The 20,972-nt window shown below is 38.6% G+C and overlaps 1 protein-coding gene across 1 annotated transcript in view; it reads right to left on the bottom strand.

Moving 5' to 3' along the window:
• The window catches only part of LOC121954897 (stromal membrane-associated protein 1-like), a 162,295-nt gene that overhangs the window by 29,440 nt on the left and 111,883 nt on the right, over positions 1-20,972 (bottom strand). The window contains exons 9-10 of the mRNA XM_088086534.1: positions 16,014-16,206; positions 11,450-11,685 (exon numbers count right to left, since the gene is read on the bottom strand). Of these exons, the coding sequence (XP_087942660.1) occupies positions 11,450-11,685; positions 16,014-16,206 (429 nt within the window). The remainder of the gene's footprint in view (positions 1-11,449; positions 11,686-16,013; positions 16,207-20,972) is intronic.

The raw sequence follows: 20,972 nt of genomic DNA, 5'->3' as shown, positions 1-20,972 counted from the left end.
AAACACCTCAAAACAGCATAAAATAGAGTGCCAAGACACACCATAGCATAGAGTTTTGCTAAAATGGCCAAAAACACAATAATAATACATGTTGAAAAAAAGACCAAAAAGGCAAGGCTATAGTATGGCAAAAATGTGCAAATATGACATGTCCCAAAACAGCTCAAAACACCTCAAAACAGCATGAAATAGCATGCAAAGACACACCATCGCATAAAGTTTTGCTAAAACGGCCAAAAACACCATAATAATACATGTTGAAAATATGACCAAAAAGGCAAGGCTATAGTATGGCAAAAATGTCCAAATATGACATGTCCCAAAAACAGCTCAAAACACCTCAAAACAGCATAAAATAGAGTGCCAAGACACACCATAGCATAGAGTTTTGCTAAAATGGCCAAAAAACACTATAATAATACATGTTGAAAATATGACCAAAAAGGCAAGGCTATAGTATGGCAAAAATGTCCAAATGTGACATGTCCCAAAAACAGCTCAAAACACCCCAAACAGCATAAAATAGAGTACCAAGACACACCATATCATAGAGTTTTGCTAAAATGGCCAAAAACACAATAAAAATGCATGTTGAAAAAAAGACCAAAAAGGCAAGGCTATAGTATGGCAAAAATGTCAAAATAAGACATGTCCCAAAAACAGCTAAAAAGACCTAAAAACAGTATCAAGTAGCATGCCAAAACACACCATAGCAAAGAGTGTTGCTAAAAAGGCCAAAAACACCATAATAATGCATGTTGAAAAAAAGACCAAAAAGGCAAGGCTATAGTATGGCAAAAATGGCAAAATAAGACATGTCCCAAAAACAGCTCAAAACACCTCAAAACAGCATAAAATAGCATGCCAAAACACACCATAGCAAAGAGTGTTGCTAAAACGTCCAAAAATACCATAAAAATGCTTGGTGAAAAAATGACCAAAAAGGCAAGGCTATAGTATGGCAAAAATGTCCAAATATGACATGTCCCAAAAACAGCTCAAAACACCTCAAAACAGCATAAAATAGAGTGCCAAGACACACCATAGCATCGAGTTTTGGTAAAATGGCCAAAAACACTATAATAATACATGTTGAAAATATGACCAAAAAGGCAAGGCTATAGTATGGCAAAAATGTCCAAATATGACATGTCCCAAAAACAGCTCAAAACACCTCAAAACAGCATAAAATAGAGTACCAACACACACCATATCATAGAGTTTTGCTAAAATGGCCAAAAACACAATAATAATGCATGTTGAAAAAAAGACCAAAAAGGCAAGGCTATAGTATGGCAAAATGTCAAAATATGACATGTCCCAAAATAACTGGAAAGACCTCAAAATAGCATAAAATAGAGTGCCAAGACACACCATAGACTAGAGTTTTGCTAAAACGGCCAAAAACACCATAAAAGTGCATGTTGAAAAAATGACAAAAAATGCAAGGCTATAGTATGGCAAAATGTGCAAATATGACATGTCCCAAAAACAGCTCAAAACACCTCAAAGTAGCATAAAATAGCGTGCAAAGACACACCATGGCATAGAGTTTTGCTAAAACGGCCAAAAATACCGTAATAATGCATGTTGACAAAAAAAAACAAAAAGGCAAGGCAATAGTATGGCAAAAATGGCAAAATATGACATGTCCCAAAAAGAACTGAAAACACCTCCAAACAGCATAAAATAGCATGCCAAAAAGCACCATAGCATAGAATGTTGCTAAAACGCCCAAAGACACCATAAAAATGTATGTTGAAAAAAAGACCAAAAAGGCAAGGCTATAGTATGGCAAAAATGTCCAAATATGACATGTCCCAAAAACAGCTCAAAACACCTCAAAACAGCATAAAATAGAGTGCCAAGACACACCATAGCATAGAATGTTGCTAAAATGTCCAAAAACACCATAAAATTGCTTGGTGAAAAAATGACCAAAAACGCAAGGCTATAGTATGGCAAAAATGTCAAAATATGACATGTCCCAAAAAAAGCTCAAAACACCTCAAAACAGCATAAAGTAGCATGCCAAGACACACCATAGCATAGCGTTTTGCTAAAACGGCCAAAAACGCCATAAAAGTGCATGTTGAAAAAATGACCAAAAGGCAAGGTTATAGTATGGCAAAAATGTCAAAATATGACATGTCCCAAAAAGAACTGAAAACACCTCAAACCAGCATAAAATACTGTGCCAAGACACACCATAGCATAGCGTTTTGCTAAAATGGCCAAAAACACCATGAAAGTGCATGTTGAAAAAATGACCAAAAAGGCAAGGCTATAGTATGGCAAAAATGTCAAAATATGACATGTCCCAAAAATAGCTTGAAACACCTCAAAATAGCATAAAATAGCATGCCCAGACACACCATAGCATAGAGTTTTGCTAAAATGGCCAAAAACAATATGAAAATCGATGTTGAAAAAATGACAAAAAAGGCAAGGCAAAATGGCAAAAATGTCCAAATATGACATGTCCCAAAAACAGCTCAAAACACCTCAAAACAGCATAAAATAGAGTGCCAAGACACACCATAGCAGGGAGTTTTGCTAAAATGGCCAAAAACACCATGAAAATGCCTGTTGAAAAAATGACCAAAAATGCAAGGCTATAGTATGGCAAAAATGTCCAAATATGACATGTCCCAAAAACAGCTCAAAACACCTCAAAACAGCATAAAATAGAGTGCCAAGACACACCATAGCATCGAGTTTTGGTAAAATGGCCAAAAACACTATAATAATACATGTTGAAAATATGACCAAAAAGGCAAGGCTATAGTATGGCAAAAATGTCCAAATGTGACATGTCCCAAAAACAGCTCAAAACACCCCAAACAGCATAAAATAGAGTACCAAGACACACCATATCATAGAGTTTTGCTAAAATGGCCAAAAACACAATAAAAATGCATGTTGAAAAAAAGACCAAAAAGGCAAGGCTATAGTATGGCAAAAATGTCAAAATAAGACATGTCCCAAAAACAGCTAAAAACACCTAAAAACAGTATCAAGTAGCATGCCAAAACACACCATAGCAAAGAGTGTTGCTAAAAAGGCCAAAAACACCATAATAATGCATGTTGAAAAAAAGACCAAAAAGGCAAGGCTATAGTATGGCAAAAATGGCAAAATAAGACATGTCCCAAAAACAGCTCAAAACACCTCAAAACAGCATAAAATAGAGTGCCAAAACACACCATAGGAAAGAGTGTTGCTAAAACGTCCAAAGACACCATAGAAATGCTTGGTGAAAAAATGACCAAAAAGGCAAGGCTATAGTATGGCAAAAATGTCCAAATATGACATGTCCCAAAAACAGCTCAAAACACCTCAAAACAGCATAAAATAGAGTGCCAAGACACACCATAGCATCGAGTTTTGGTAAAATGGCCAAAAACACCATAATAATACATGTTGAAAATATGACCAAAAACGCAAGGCTATAGTATGGCAAAAATGTCCAAATATGACATGTCCCCAAAACAGCTCAAAACACCTCAAAACAGCATAAAATAGAGTGCCAAGACACACCATAGCATAGAGTTTTGCTAAAATGGCCAAAAACACAATAATAATACATGTTGAAAAAAAGACCAAAAAGGCAAGGCTATAGTATGGCAAAATGTCAAAATATGACATGTCCCAAAATAACTGGAAAGACCTCAAAATAGCATAAAATAGCGTGCCAAGACACACCATAGCATAGAGTTTTGCTAAAACGTCCAAAGACACCATAAAAACGCTTGGTGAAAAAATGACAAAAAATGCAAGGCTATAGTATGGCAAAATGTGCAAATATGACATGTCCCAAAAACAGCTCAAAACACCTCAAAGTAGCATAAAATAGCGTGCAAAGACACACCATGGCATAGAGTTTTGCTAAAACGGCCAAAAAAACCGAAATAATGCATGTTGACAAAAAAAAACAAAAAGGCAAGGCAATAGTATGCCAAAAATGTCAAAATGTGACATGTCCCAAAAAGAACTGAAAACACCTCCAAACAGCATAAAATAGCATGCCAAGAAGCACCATAGCATAGAATGTTGTTAAAACGCCCAAAGACACCATAAAAATGTATGTTGAAAAAAAGACCAAAAAGGCAAGGCTATAGTATGGCAAAAATGTCCAAATATGACATGTCCCAAAAACAGCTCAAAACACCTCAAAACAGCATAAAATAGAGTGCCAAGACACACCATAGCATAGAATGTTCCCAAAACGTCCAAAAACACCATAAAAATCTTGGTGAAAAAATGACCAAAAACGCAAGGCTATAGTATGGCAAAAATGTCAAAATATGACATGTCCCAAAAAAAGCTCAAAACACCTCAAAACAGCATAAAGTAGCATGCCAAGACACACCATAGCATAGCGTTTTGCTAAAACGGCCAAAAACGCCATAAAAGTGCATGTTGAAAAAATGACCAAAAGGCAAGGCTATAGCATGGCAAAAATGTCCAAATATGACATGTCCCCAAAAGAGCTGAAAACACCTCAAATCAGCATAAGATACCGTGCCAAGGCACACCATAGCATAGAGTTTTGATAAAACGGCAAGAAACACCATGAAAGTGCATGTTGAAAAAATGACCAAAAAGACAAGGCTACAGTATGGCAAAAATGTCAAAATATGACATGTCCCAAAAATAGCTTGAAACACCTCAAAATAGCATAAAATAGCATGCCCAGACACACCATAGCATAGAGTTTTGCTAAAATGGCCAAAAACAATATGAAAATCGATGTTGAAAAAATGACAAAAAAGGCAAGGCAAAAATGGCAAAAATGTCCAAATATGACATGTTCCAAAAACAGCTCAAAACACCTCAAAACAGCATAAAATAGAGTGCCAAGACACACCATAGCAGGGAGATTTGCTAAAATGGCCAAAAACACCATGAAAATGCCTGTTGAAAAACTGACCAAAAATGCAAGGCTATAGTATGGCAAAAATGTCCAAATACGACATGTCCCAAAAACAGCTCAAAACACCTCAAAACAGCATAAAATAGAGTGCCAAGATACACCATAGCATAGAGTTTTGCTAAAATGGCAAAAAAAATATGAAAATCGATGTTAAAAAAATGACCAAAAAGGCAAGGCAAAAATGTCCAAATATGACATGTCCCAAAATCAGTTTAAAACAGCATAAAATAGCATGCCAAGTCACACCATAGCATAGACTTTTGCTAAAACGGCCAAAAACACCATACAAGTGCATGTTGAAAAAATGACAAAAAATGCAAGGCTATAGTATGGCAAAAATGTCCAAATATGACATGTCCCAAAAACAGCTCAAAACACCTCAAAACAGCATAAAATAGAGTGCAAAGACACACCATTGCAAAGGGTGTTGCTAAAACGTCCAAAAACACCATAAAAATGCTTGATGAAAAAAATGACCAAAAAGGCAAGGCTATAGTATGGCAAAAATGTCAAAGTATGACATGTCCCAAAAACAGCTCAAAACAGCATAAAATAGCGTGCTAAAACACACCATAGCAAAGAGTTTTGCTAAAATGTCCAAAGACACCATAAAAATGCTTGTTGAAAAAATGACCAAAAAGGCAAGGCTATAGTATGGCAAAAATGTCCAAATATGACATGTCCCAAAAACAGCTAAAAACACCTCACAACAGCACAAAATAGAGTGCCAAGACGCAACATAGCAAAGAGTTTTGCTAAAACGGCCAAAAACGCCATAAAAGTGCACGTTGAAAAAATGACCAAAAGGCAAGGCTATAGTATGGCAAAAATGTCAAAATATGACATGTCCCCAAAACAGCTGAAAACACCTCAAACCAGCATAAAATACCGTGCCAAGACACACCATAGCATAGAGTTTTGCCAAAACGGCCAAAAACACCATGAAAGTGCATGTTGAAAAAATTACCAAAAAGGCAAGGCTATAGTATGGCAAAAATGTCAAAATATGACATGTCCCCAAAACATCTGAAAACACCTCAAACCAGCATAAAATAGCGTGCCAAGACACACCATAGCATAGAGTTTTGCTAAAATGGCCAAAAACACCATGAAAATGCCTGTTGAAAAAATGACCAAAAAGGCAAGGCTATAGTATGGCAAAAATGTCAAAATATGACATGTCCCAAAAACAGCTCAAAACACCTCAAAACAGTATAAAATAGCGTGCCAAAACACACCATAGCAAAGAGTTTTGCAAAAACGGCCAAAAATGCCATAAAAGTGCATATTGAAAAAATGATCAAAAGGCAAGGCTATAGTATGGCAAAAATGTCCAAATACGACATGTCCCAAAAACAGCTCAAAACACCTCAAAACAGCATAAAATAGAGTGCCAAGACACACCATAGCATAGAGTTTTGCTAAAATGGCCAAAAACACCATGAAAGTGCTTGTTGAAAAAATGACCAAAAAGGCAAGGCTATGACATGTCCCAAAAAGAACTCACAACACTTCCAAACAACATCAAATACCATGCCAAGAAGCATCATAGCATAGAATGTTGCTAAAACTTCCAAAAACAGCATAAAAATGCATGTTGAAAAAATGACCAAAAACGCAAGGATATAGTATGGCAAAAATGGCAAAATAAGACATTTCCCCAAAAAAAACTGATCAAAACAGTATAAAATAGCATGCCAAAACACACCATAGCAAAGAGTGTTGCTAAAACTGCCAAAAACAACATAAAAACACATCTTCAAAAAATGACTATAAAGGCAAGGCATGGCAAAAATGTCAAAATATGACATGCCCCAAAAAGAAGTGAAAACACCTCCAAAAAACATAAAATAGCATGCCAAGAAGCATTATCGCATAGAATGTTGCTAAAACGGTCAAAAACACCATTAAAATGCATGTTGAAAAAATGACCAAAAAGGCAAGGCAAAAATGTCAACATATGACATGTCCCAAAAACAGCTGAAAACACCTCAAAACAGTATAAAATAGCGTGCCAAAACACACCATAGCATAAAATGTTGCTAAAACATCCAAAAACACCATAAAAGTGCATGGTGAAAAAATGACCAAAGGGGCAAGGCTATAGTATGGCAAAAAATGTCAAATTATGACATGTCCCATAAACAGTTGAAAACACCTCAAAACAACATAAAACAAAGTGCCAAGACACACCATATCATAGAGTTTTGCTAAAATGGCCAAAAACAATATAAAAATGGCTTTTGAAAAAACGACCAAAAAGCAAGTATGGCAAAAATGTCAAAATATAACATGTCCCAAAAAGAACTTAAAACACCTCAAAACAGCATAAAATAGCATGCTAAGACACACCATAGCATAGAGTTTTGCTAAAACGGCCAAAAATACCATAAAAGTGCATGTTAAAAAAATGACCAAAAAGGGGAGTCACCAGTCACCAGCTCCTCAAGTTCGCAGACAACACCAGCCTCACTGGACTCATCTCTAGTGGGAATGAGTCCACTGGTGATCTGGTGCATGGAGAACAACTTAGAGCTTAATGATCTGAAGACAGTGGAGATAGTTGTGGATTTCAGAAGGATCGCTGCCGCCCCCACCCCCATCAACCTCTGTGACTCCCCACTTTCCACTGAGGAGTCTTTCCACCTCCTGGGGACCATCATCACCCAGGACCTCAAGTGGGAGCTGGACATCAGCTCCCTCATCAAGAAAGCCCAGCAGAAGATGTACTTCCTGCAGCAGCTGAAGAAATTCAACCTGCCAGACAATGATGGTGCACTTCTATACTGCCACCATTGAGTCCATCCTCACCTCCTCACCTCCATCCATCACAGTCTCATCCACACTGTGGAGAGAGTAAAAATTGTGGCCGACCTCTCTCACCCCAACACAGACTTTTTGGGAACCTGCCCTCTGGCGAGAGGCTGCGGTCCATCAAGACCAAAACCTCATGCCTGAAGAATGGTTTCTTCCCCTCTGCTGTCAGCATCATGAACAATACTCCAGCCCTCTCCCACCGCCACATGACATAGGCTCTCATCTATTCCCAGAGTCTGAAAACATTATGTCAATGTAAGGCTAAATCAGTTTTCATGCATTAAATGAATGCCACTGGAGTGGACTTTCTTTGTTTATACTGCACACTGTAGTTTAATTTATTTAGACTGAAGATATTTGCAATGTAACTTCAACTTCTGCACAACTGTACAATCCCACCATTGCACCTTTTGTACATACATTTTGTGTTCCTTATATTCTACTTGTCATTTTATTTTTTGGTATTGCTTCTATATTTTTATCTTACATCTTATTCTATTAATGTTTACTATTTTTATTCTTCTTAAATATATTGTCATGCACTAAAACACCAATTCAAATTCCATGTATTTGTGAATGTGCTTAGCAATAAATCTTGATTCTGATTTTGATATGATGTCATTTTTGTATGATTTCTGGAGGACATACTATACAATGACGTTTTTCATGACTTTTGGATGAAATACTATACTATGACATTTTTCATGATTTTTGGACGATTCACTATACAACAACATTTTTCAGGGTGGCACAGTGGCGTCGTGGTTAGCACTGTTGCCTCACAGCAAGAGGGTTCCTGGTTCAAAACCCAGTTGGAACGGGGTTTGGTCTGGGTGGGGGCCCTTCTGTGCAGAGTTTGCATGTTTTCCCCGTGTCTGCGTGGGTTCTCTCCGGGGTCTCCAGCTTCCTCCCACAGTCCAAAGACATGCAGCTCAGGTTGACTGGTGACTCTAAATTGCCCTTAGGTGTGACAGTGAGCTGGTTGTCTGTCTATATGTGTCAGCCCTGCGATAGTCTGGCAACCTGTTCTGCCCGATGACAGCTGGGATTGGCTCAAGCCCTCCCGCGACCCTTACGAGGACGAGCGGTTACAGAAAATGACTGACTGACTGACAATGTTTTTCATAACATTTGGGACGTTTTCCATTATTTTTGGACTACATACTATACTTTGTTGTTTTTTATGATTTTTGGACAACATACTGTACTATGTGGTTTTATATGATTTTTGGACAGCATACTATACTATATCATTCTTCATGATTTTAGGACGACATACTATAATATGTCATATTTCATGATGGTTGGATGAAATACTATACTATGAGGTTTTTGATGATTTTTGGACGACATACTATATTATGACGTTTTTCATGGTTTTTTGACAACATACTATATTATGACATTTTTATGATTTTTGTACGACATACCATACAATGACATATTTCATGATTTTTGGATGACAAACTATACTTTGATATTTTACATACTATACTATGACATTTATTATGATGTTTGGACTACATACTATACTATGACATTTTTATGATTTTTGTACGACATACTATACAATGACATATTTCATGTTTTTTGGATGACACCATACTATCTTGATTTTCATGTTTTTTTACGACATACTTTAATATGACGTTTTTCATGATTTTTGGACAACATACTATACTATGTCGTTTTTGATGATGTTTGGATGACATACTATACTATGACGTTTTTTATGATTTTTGGACATACTATACTATGACGTTTATCATGATGTTTTGATGACATACTATATTATGAAGTTTTTCATTATATTTCAACGACATACAATACTTTTAGGTCTTTCATGATTTTTGGACGATCTACTATACTATGACGTTTTTCATGATTTCTAGATGACATACGGCATTGTGGTTAGCACTGTTGACTCACAGCAAGAGGGTCCCTGGTTCAAAACCCGGTTGGAACAGGGTTTGGTCTGTGGGCAGGGGCCTTTCTGTGCTGAGTTTGCATGTTTTCCCCATGTCTGCGTGGGTTCTCTGCAGGGTCTCCAGCTTCCTCCCACAGTCCACAGACATGCAGCTCAGGTTGATTCTAACTCTTGACTTTTGACTCTAAATTGCCCTTAGGTGTGACTGTGAGCATGTATGGTTGTCTGTCTATATGTGTCGGCCCTGTGATAGTCTGGCGATCTATCCAGGATATACCCCGCCTTCCACCCGATGATAGCTGGGATTGGCTCCAGCCCCCCTGTGACCCTTCTGAGGACAAGCAGTTACAGAAAATGACTGACTATACTTCATTCATTTTTTATGATTTTTGGACAACATACTCTACCATGTAATTTTTGATTATTTTTCGACGACAAATTATACCATGATGTTTTTTATGATTTTTGAACAACACACAATACTGTCGGTTTTTGTGATTTTTAAATGACATGATTTTTTTTATGAATTTCAGACAACATATTAAACTTTGTCCTTTTTATGATTCTGGGAAGACTGTACTATGTCATTTTCTTATGAGTTTTGGACAACATACTAAATTGTTATTTTTTAAATGATTTTTGTACAACATACTGTACTGTTTTTTTTTATGATTTTTGGACAACATGTCTTTTGTTTATAATTTTTGGATGGCATACTATACTATGATGTTTTTTATGATTTGTGTATGAAACACTATAATATGTTGATGTTTATGATTTTTGGATGACATAAGAAAATATCATTTTTGAACAAAAAAGTATTCTATGTTGATTTTTACTATTTTTGGACATCATAATCTACAATATCGTTTTTTTTTATGATATGATGTTTTTCATGATTTTTTATTATTTTTGGACAACACACTATACTGTGTCATTTTTTATGATTTTTGGATGACATACTACACCATACTACGACTTCTTTTCAACATGGTATGTTATGGCTTTTTTCAACACAATATAATACAACATTTTTAGATCTTTTTTACACTAATACTATGATTTTTTGACGTATTATACTATGACTTTCTTTTTAAACATTACATCTTTCTTAAGCAGCTTTTTCAACATGCTATACAATGACTTTGTGTACGTTTTTTGATGACATGCTATACATAGACATTTAGACCATTTTTTTCATCAGGCAATACTTTCACTTTTTTAATATAATAATACAATATATATAATATATATAATCATATAATATAATTCACTTCATTGTTGAGTCCAAGTGTTTTCTACTAAATTTAAAGAAATTTCATTGGGTGTCCTTAAAATATGGAGATGTAGCAGGATCAGGATAAATGTCATTTCGTTTTTTAAACTTTGATTAAAAAAAGAACAATAAATCTATATTCTTACATTCTTACCCTCTTATATGAAGATACGGAAATACGTACATACGTATGGACAACCCAAAATCATATTGCCTACGGCCACACTATAACACCTGGGCCAGCATAAGGACAGAAAAGATCTAGCTTCCCATTATTTGACACAATGTCAGAAAAAAATCCATGATGTTTTTTTTCAATAACCTTGGTTATAAAACAGACTGAATAGTTTATTAAAGCTGATCTTCTTGGGCTTTTTTGAGAGGCTGAAGGGGTGAGAGTCATTACTGCTCTTGGCTTTGCAGTGACTAAATCGTAAAATGGGTTCATCATACTGCCATTAGTTGGATAACATACAGTATATATGTCTCTTACCTGGCTCATATTCCACTGTCCTTGCTGCTGTCCTTGCTGCATGCTGTACATGTTCTGTCCTTGGTTGGCTGGCATCCCTCCCTGCTGCTGCATTCCCATGTAGCCACCATTGGGCATTGCCATGCCGGACATCATGGCCCCTCCACCCATAATGGTGGTTGGTGGGACGGCTCCGCTCATCCCTTGAGCAAAACCCTGCGGAGTGAACTGCATCTGAGGCTGACCCACGTACATTCCTGCCGGAGCAAAAAACACACACACAGGGTTCTTCATGTAAACTTTTTCTCCTGCTGAGAATATTTTCAACTTAGCATAAGAGAGAACAGAACTGTGTGGAAGTAAATAAACAGTTTTTGAAGGATCCAGTTCTGCTTTGAATCACTAGGAGATGTTGCAAAATTATTCATTTAAAGAGTAAATAGCGGCTCTTAAAAACCCAAACGTAGGAAAATAAAGATTCATTAGAGCCAAAATGTTAAAAACACTTTAGAAAACTAAGTTTGGTCACTACGGACACTGTGTCTTGTTATTTTCTCCACCAAGGAGGTCATCAGGATTATGCAAAAATAATGGCTTGATTTTCATGAAACTTTTTGGAAGGGCCCAAGGAGAAACCACTTAATTTTTGGAGTGAATTCTGAATCATTGAGTAGAAACACAAGTTATTTTTCACCTTCAGTAAACTTGCAATGTATGTCTGGGCCAAGATCACTGCACAGGCTCTCACCTCAGACATAACACACAAACATGGAGGTTTTTCAGCCGAAATGGCAGGCAGCAAGACTGATGACACAGCTAACAGTATAGGAGTATTTGTTACAGTTCAACAGCTTATCAGTTAAGATTCAACAATTTAACTGGTTCGCTTTGCCTGTAAATGTTTATTCATATATATGTGACAATTCACTACTTGAGCTATCTACACAATCAATGCTGCTTAGGTTGAGTGAATAGTTCAACAAAACATTTCGCAAATTTCATGAGTTGTCACATACTTTATAGATAATCTGTTAAACATCCACATAATAAAGTGAAATAGCTGATTTGCTGAGTCCTCACTAACGCTGATGTTAAAGTGTCACAAGCATTCTGTAAATGATCTATAGTTGAACTTTTGCAATGATGCCATAACACTGTTAACCAACAGCAATCATTCTGTTAAATGTCACTGAAGAACTACTTTGTCTTTTGAAAGAATTTATTGCTGTGTGGTCATTTCCTGAAAACATGATATGGTATATGTAATGACCGTTTGATAAAACTGAAAAGCCACAAGACGCTTTTGTTTACAGTGATCTCAGAACAGCTAAAGGGGTTTAAGGCACAATGTGGAGCAGAGTTGTGCCTAAAAAAGGGGGGCAATTTTAACACACCAACAAGCATATTCACTTTGTCATTACTGTCTTTATGATCTCAAGCTGCAGAATATTTTTTCATGAACATATACATCCTTCCAAAGCTGTGAAATGCTGCTGCTTTTGCTTTTGCTTTCAGCATTAGATCCCAACGTAAAAAGCAAACTTTCGCATCCACAATACGCCGCTGGATGGCAGCAGCTGAGAACACGGCCAGACAGAACTGGTTGGGGTGTTACTATATGCCACCAGACGGCACCTGCCACAGCAACATTATATGTGAAAGGGCTGCGTCACTTGAGAACGCGCCTGGATAGAATACCACAGCATGGCGTCAGATTGAAATGCTACAAGTAACAATGTAATATAAGGAGCACAAGGTCTGTATAGGGCGGGCAGGAGGGGCAGTGCATTGGTCCAGAAAACCCCAGACTTTCATGCAGGACTCATCTGTATGTTGTCCATGCCAGCATGTGCTCCTGTTGACGTCGCTGTGTTGCTTGCTATTTGCTTTTATTGCCTAAACATAACCACGTGCAACATCATCCCATGTGCTTGTGTTGACATCACGGTAGCAACATCTCAGAATGTAAACAGCAGACACAGAAGGATACCTAGAGCATAATAAGCAGTCCGCATGTAAGTCCACTGCAAAGCAGCAATATGTGATGGCTTGGGATGAGAATGTGTTGAAAGATATTGCTCAGTCCATATGTTCATCAGTGCTGCATGAGACCACTGTGAAAATGTGGTAAGTGGTGACATATATCACAAATTTATCTGTGTCTTTACTCGGTGGAAAGACCTCAAGGAGCAGAAAGGAGACAGCTTCTTTAAATGGACAAAGGATCCACTGATATTAGTCAGCTTTGTTGACTGCATGTATAAAATATCAGACACTGGAATATGGCTTCTTCAGCACAATTCATATCACGTCTCAAAGTTCCAAAATCCTCAGGTTCAAAGTGTAAATCCATAAAAAATCCATGGATTCATGAGCTGTTTGCAATGTGTTGTAACTTCAGTATATTCTGGCTTTTTGATAATTTTGCACTTAGAGCCACATCCATCTTGTCACACACACACCCACACATACACACACACACACACACACACACACACACACACACACACACACACACACACACACACACACACAGGATGGAAGTCAGTGATTTGAGGCATTAGCCTGGCGAGCATCTCTTGGCTTTGATCTCCATCAGCATCTATTTGGATTCAGAGAGGACAATAAAGCAGCAAAAACCCTTCATCCTGATTTCGTCTCCTAATCCTCTTTATGTCAGTGTAATCATGCAGCAGTATAATCAATATGCACATGTGCAGCTGCCTACTGTCCTCCATCATTCAGAAAACATGTCCCACTAATGCTTTCCCACACACTCCAAACATGCTCAGGTTGATGTATGTATGAACAACCGCCTCCATGCGCACACATAAACAGTTTCGGCACTCTTGTCTTTACACATAATAACTGTGAGATGAGTGTGAATCTGCAGACACTTCTCTATTTTTACTGCTGCAGTGGGACTCCAGTAAGTGGAGCTGCCTGCTTTTCAGCACGCTGACCTTTCATCTGCCTCCACTCTCCTCCAGTTTTATGATGCATCTTCCCTCTGATGTATGTGTGAAAGTGTGTAGTTGTGTGTCTCTGGATGTGTACAAACACCTATGTCTGATTGTATGCTCTTGAGCTTGTATTACCGCGTTTTTTTCTTTGTGTGTAGAGTGTTTGTTTACATTCTACATATACAAGAAATTTAAGTGGTTTGACCTGCCAGTCCATGAGTACAAATGGCTGTTGGGGATTCACACCACCACAACTACCATTTATTATGACAAAAATCGTGTGTGTTCCTCATGTGGACCTCTCAAGGGGTCACAAGATGATTTCAGGGATGGGAAAGAGGAAAATATTCCATATCTGCTACACAGACTTGTTGGGGTTTTTCTTTTCAGATTTTTTTCGAATCCTTGCCTTTCTAAAAAAAAACTATCCAACGTTGTGAATAATAGACAGTTGCACTGATTCAACCATAGAAAATGGTTTATTCAAATCATGAGGGAAATGGAAAATCATTCTTTAGTTAAAGGGATAGTTCACCCCAAAATGAAAATTCAGTCATTATTTACTCAGCCTCATGCTGATGGAAAGTGGACTGAAGTTTTGTAGTTCCCAAAACACTGTCAGATTTTCACAGAGAAAAGGCGTTGCACTCATCTCCCAAACAACTGAAGCAAATGGTGACGAGGTTTCAAAGATTTTTAAAAAATAATAATAAAACCGCAAAATGTCTCCATACTGCTCATCTGTAATCAAAGTTCTCTGAAGACAAGTTGTTTTGAAAAATGTCACTGGCACCATGTTTTTAGCCTTGTTGTAGCCTGTAGCTCCTTGTGAGCAGTAGTGACACAGTAGTTTTAAATCCAAGAAAGGAACTTGTTGCTGGCTGCTAACGTCAGAAGTCTCTGTGTGTGCAGGAAGCTTCCAGGTTGCATGTAAACACTGGCATGCAGATACTGCAAGCTCTTGTTGCATAAGTAAACGTGGTTCCCTCACTGGGAGCTACAGACTACAAGAAGGCTAAAAACATCTGGCTCTTTAGCTCGTAAATGCTCCACTGTGTTCACCAGCACCAGTTAGTGATTTACTTTGTCTTCTTATTATTACTTACTTACTTATACGTTATTTGGTGCCGATATCATAGTGTAGGTGGATTTGGCAGATTTTTCTTGCTTAAATAGTTGCTTGATCTGGGCAGTGCGAATGAACAAAAAGAGCAAACATGCAGATTGTCAAGCAAATGTGCTGAAAGATGCCAACTCTAAGTAGGTAAGAGGCTAACTGGTGTTGAGTCGAGGTTTTTTCGTACAGTGCAGCTCGTAATTGCAGTTTGATAGCTTTGGCTGAGCATCTGAGACACAAACACAAGATATTGTTTTTGCAACAACAAACGCATAAGCCTTCGGACCTTATTTCCTGTATCTGAAATGCTTAGGTGTTGAACGAAACCGCTGCGTTAGTTTGGTTTAAATGCATTTTAGCTCATCAGTTCCTGGACATAGATGTTAGATGAGACGATCAAGCTAAACTGTGACAGACAGACAAAGTGTTAATAAAAATGTGTGTGCCTGTGTCTGTGCGTGTGTGTGTGTGTGTGTGTGTGTGTGTGTGTGTGTGTGTGTGTTACCTTGTCCTGGAACCGGCTGCTGCTGGCTCTGTGGCTGACTGGCCACTGAGCTGCTGGCGTACAGAGACAGGATGGAGTCCTTAGATAAAAGCTTCTTCTCCTCTGCCTTGGTGGTGGTAGTGGTGGAGGTAGAGGAGGAGGCGGAGGAGGAGGTGGAGGGGTCCGCCTGTGGAGGTGCTGTACTGGAACCAGACTGTCAGGGAAACAGAAGGGAGGCGATGAAGAGAGAGAAATGGCATGAAATATGTATTGTTTCCCCCAATGTATTTCTCATTTTATAGCTTATAATACAGTTGCTCTTGGTCACCATATGGATGCATATATTGTATAAAAATGTGTGCAGTTACATGCCAACAGCAGGGCTGGCGTAGTAATAGCAGTTCTGTTGTGCAACCACACACTCGCTATGCACACACCACACACCACACACCACACGAGTTATTCCCCAAATGAGCTACACTACTGTTAAAGCAATGTAATATGTAAACATTTAGATGCACTTAAAATCAGTCTTGACAATTTTTTTCTCACAGAATGTTAACCCTTTATATGCCAGTTTTTGCAATGATGTCTTTGTTCAAAAAAAAAGAAAAAAAATGTAATATACAGTACGTAAGTCTGGACAGACTTTTGCAGGAATTTTGCAGGCTTGAATATGTTTCTGATTAGCAGCATGATTGATTTTGATCATTTATACACTCTGACACCCTTACCTATATTCCCAGACAGTTGCACATAATTTGTTATTTTATTGGTCTGCAGTAAGTCCATAAAACAGCAAAATGGGTAACCTGGAAAATTGCATGTAATTGGTCCATATGCTACATATGAGAAAGTCTAATGGATTCAAATATGTGGCTTAAATGGAAGTCTATTATGCAAAATATGTGTGAAAGGAGGACAAATGTAACAATTTTTTGCACACGATTTATTATTAGACATATTGGAGGAGCAGTGGTGGGATTAAATATACGCATGCAAAGTGCGCACCTTGGCAAACATTTTATGGCAAAAGCATAATCACAGCCGATATGATTGAAACAATAAAAAGTCAAACCATTTTTTCAGATAGAAGGGCCTGATGGTTAAACATGTGAAGTACACGGGGCCAGGTGTTTTTGAATCCCACGCTGTTTAAGACTGAGTAGCCTTAAAAAAATATGTTCTCATAGCCATCTTTCAAGATTTTAAATTGTTTTATGACATCACAGTGTTGTTTGAATGCACTTATTTATTCAGTCTTATTGTTGATCCTGTTTGCTGTTGAAACTGAACCCTCTCTTCATGTTTACATCTTTTCTTCATAAATTCAGCATGATGTATACGTAAATCAGCACATCAGTATACAACAGTCATCATATTCACAACTCTGCTGTTTTACTGATCAACAAAAATGCTATTCTTCCGTCTATTTTTGCCGTACTTTTGATCACTGTTAAGCTGCTGTGAATGAAACTCTACTCACTCTAACACTCTACTCAAAAAAAAAACCTTCTAGCAATTTAAAGTGTAAAATCACTAGAGATTATCAACCCTTTCTTAATATAATCTCCAGAGATATACTCTTCAAACTGCAGCAGGGCTTTCAATGTGAATCTTTTTATGCAATATTTCAACAAACAGCAACAAAAAGCAAAACAAGTGGTATTTCACAGAGACACGGCTGCATTTTCAGCCAGATTGTACCACTAAAACCACATATTTTATGCCAAACCATGATTTTTACTGACCGCAAAGGACTGCTGTTTGAGCCTAATACGTTAACCACAGCACTTTTGAAACATAAAGAATCATACATTTTCAACATTTCCACTATAATAATGTACAAGCATTACATATCCATGCTTTGTAGAAATGTACAATCCCAACATGTATTCTGGGATGTATAAATTGGGCATACACCCTGGGAGTATATTCACTCATACACAGTGTAAATATCAGGGTGACATGTGATGAGAGAGGAAAACAGGAGAGAGAAGAGAGAAGAGACACAATAAAAATGAAGGGGGAAGAAGTGCAAGAGCTGAATAAAGGACAAGAGAGAAAGAACGGAGGAGACAAAAGAGGAGAGCCATTGTCACTGTAAGTGAGACAGATGACATTAATTAGGCCGCTGCAAAGAGAGGTAGACATGAACAGTTGCAGACAGGACACACACACACACACACACACACACACACACGCACGTACACACACGCATACACACAAACGCACACTCACAAACACGTATACACACAAGCTCACATGCACCTTTTATTCTAACCTTTCAGGCACACACCCATTATGTCTAATGGATGGAGCTGCCAAAAAAAGTAACACCTGCTTAAGAGCTATGTGCAGGTGTGTGCGTGTGTGTGTGAGTGTGTGTGTGTGAGGGGACTGAGAATGAAGAGAAAAGGGGAGGCGACAGTCAGCTGGACTTCATGAATAAGATAAGGAGAGACGGTGTGATAAACAGTGGCTCCTGCGACAAACACACACACATTCTCTTTCTCTTTCTCTCTCTCTCTCTCTGGTGAATAAACACTCTGAATTCTCTTCAACGCACACAAACTTAATACTCAAGTGTGCATTCCTGTGCACTGGCACACACACACACACACACACACACACAGAGCTTTGCGAGTGTGTTGTGCTCAACTGTTTAGCAGGCAGGGCTGCTCCCCTCTGTCTCTCTCTGCTGACTTCCTCTGACTGAAGAAGGGACGGAAGGAGCAGAGAAGGGAGGTAAAAAAGAGATAGCAGAAGGAGGGAGGAGGCAGGGAGGAAGCAAGGATGGAGAAGAAAAGGAGGAGTAATGGAAGCAAGCTGTGGATAGGTAAGACGGGAAGAAAAAGGAGAAAGAGGGAAGAATGCAAAAGGAAGGGGAGGAGAGGAAGGACAAAAGGAGCTAGGATGATTGAAGGCTATAAAAAGGAAAGAGAAGGTCAAGCTGAGAGGAAAGGAGGAATGGGCAGATGAAAGAATAAACAGAGCTGAAGAGGAAAGATGGTCGGCTAATCATGCCAGCACACACAGGGTCCATTTCTCTCAAGTGAAGCCAGTTAAGGTGAGTCAGGTGTTGGCGGAGGCAGCATGGAGCTTCCTCACTATTAATAGCTGCAGCACATTAGCATGATACTGGCTCCTGATTAGAGCAGAAGGGGAGGTGAGAAGAGGCAGCAAACTGTCCTCACCTGATCCGTCTGATGTCAGCGAGATGCATCTCATGACTCAATCTAGGGGCTAAGCCTATTTGAAGCTAAGCTTGTTCGCAAAGTTGAAAAATACATTTAACAGACTTCAAATCCCCCCAAACTGCGGTAATCGCCAGCTTCCTTCTCACAGAAATATTCACAGAATGGACGGCGTGACTCAGTCAGAGTCTACCGGCTCTGAACTTGTGTGATAATACCTTCATCCACCATGATTTAGGAAGGGAGCAGCAACATGTGGTGCATGGGGAATGTTAAGTGTAGATGTGGGGGAAGGACAACTAAGTTTCTAAAACTCCAAAACTCTGAAAATCCACAGAAAACAGCCCACCCAGCGCCAAATAGCAGACCCACTTAGTGACAAACTAGTGAACACAGTGGAGTATGTGGAAGCCAAAGAGACAGATATGTTTCTAAGTAGTGGGTGGAGACCAAAACAGAGCCAAACTTGATTAAATATTGGACTAAAGGAGTCACAATAAATAACAATGTTGTTCCATATCTGTTGAATGTGTAAATAAGCTGTTGGCTAAAGAGACTGACAGATCAGCTTTGAGTCAATTGGAAAGTTTCCAATGCAGATTTGCGCAAAACTTTAGCAATATTTTTGATATGTCGATACAACACAATTACAAAATGACTGTGTTGACTCCACTTCCAACTGATATCCAGTCCAATCCAATAACATCTAACTAATGTTATGCAACTTCTCGTCTTGCGCTAACTTTCCAAGAAGCATGGAGATGGATGTCAGCAGGTTTATTTCAATTGCAGCCACTGCACTAGCCATCATTATTTTTGAGTAATCGAAGGTGACGTAGGCATGTTATGCTAGCACTAATGGAAAATAAAGCCCCTCATACGTGAGAGCGGCCCAGTATGAGGGATTTTTCAGAGGTGATAGTCCACGATTTCATAGAGGAATTGTGGATTAAAAACTTCCAAAAGATCCACTCAACTTCTGAAGAGTTATGTGATGCAATAACACCTCTTGTAGTTCCTGCTGCATCATGAGGGAGCCAGTTCCTGCTGACAAGCACATAGCCATAATATCATGTGATGTATAAAAGCAAAATAAGTGTTTACATTGCAGTTTTGCAAAGTATTACTTTTTTCAAATCGCCTGAAATACCAATTGAGAATACTCGTTGACAGCCCTATCGAGTATTGATTAATCATATGATTTTACATTACGTTCATTAGGCAGTCATTTTCATCTTCTTCTTTTTTTCTTTTTTTTTTTTGCTCTGATGTCCACACACAGCTGGAGCTAATTTCAGTTTGCTGTAATTAATGGTCGACCTGCCCGACCATGTGACACGCAAGACATGATATATGGTCCATCAAACCGCACTAAGACAAGCTGATGATATCTAGCAGTCTTTAAAAACATAAATTAATCATTGTAAAAAGAAGTGTTTCAGTGTTTTCGTGGTATTCGCCCCGGTCGTTGAACTGTGGACCAGCTCTGGACCCTTGGCAGGATCCTTGAGGGTGCATGGGAGTTTGCCCAACCAGTCCACACGTGCTTTGTGGACTTGGAGAAGGCATTCGACCGTGTCCCTCAGGGAGTCCTGTGGGGGGTTCTCTGGGAATATGGGGTTTCGGACCCCCTGATACAGACTGTCCGTTCCCTGTATGACCAGTGCCAGAGCTTGGTCCGCGTTGCCGGCAGTAAGTCGAAAACATTTCCGATGAGGGTTGAACTCCGCTAGGGTGTTGAGGGGGTCCAGTTTGGTGACCTCAGGATTGGGTCTCTGCTCTT

This window comes from Plectropomus leopardus, chromosome 13 (genome assembly GCF_026936395.1).
Source record: "Plectropomus leopardus strain MGB_pleo_1.0 chromosome 13, ASM2693639v1, whole genome shotgun sequence".
NCBI lineage: Eukaryota > Metazoa > Chordata > Actinopteri > Perciformes > Serranidae > Plectropomus > Plectropomus leopardus.
Note: the sequence above shows the minus strand (reverse complement) of the source record. Positions and strands in the feature narration are given on the sequence as shown.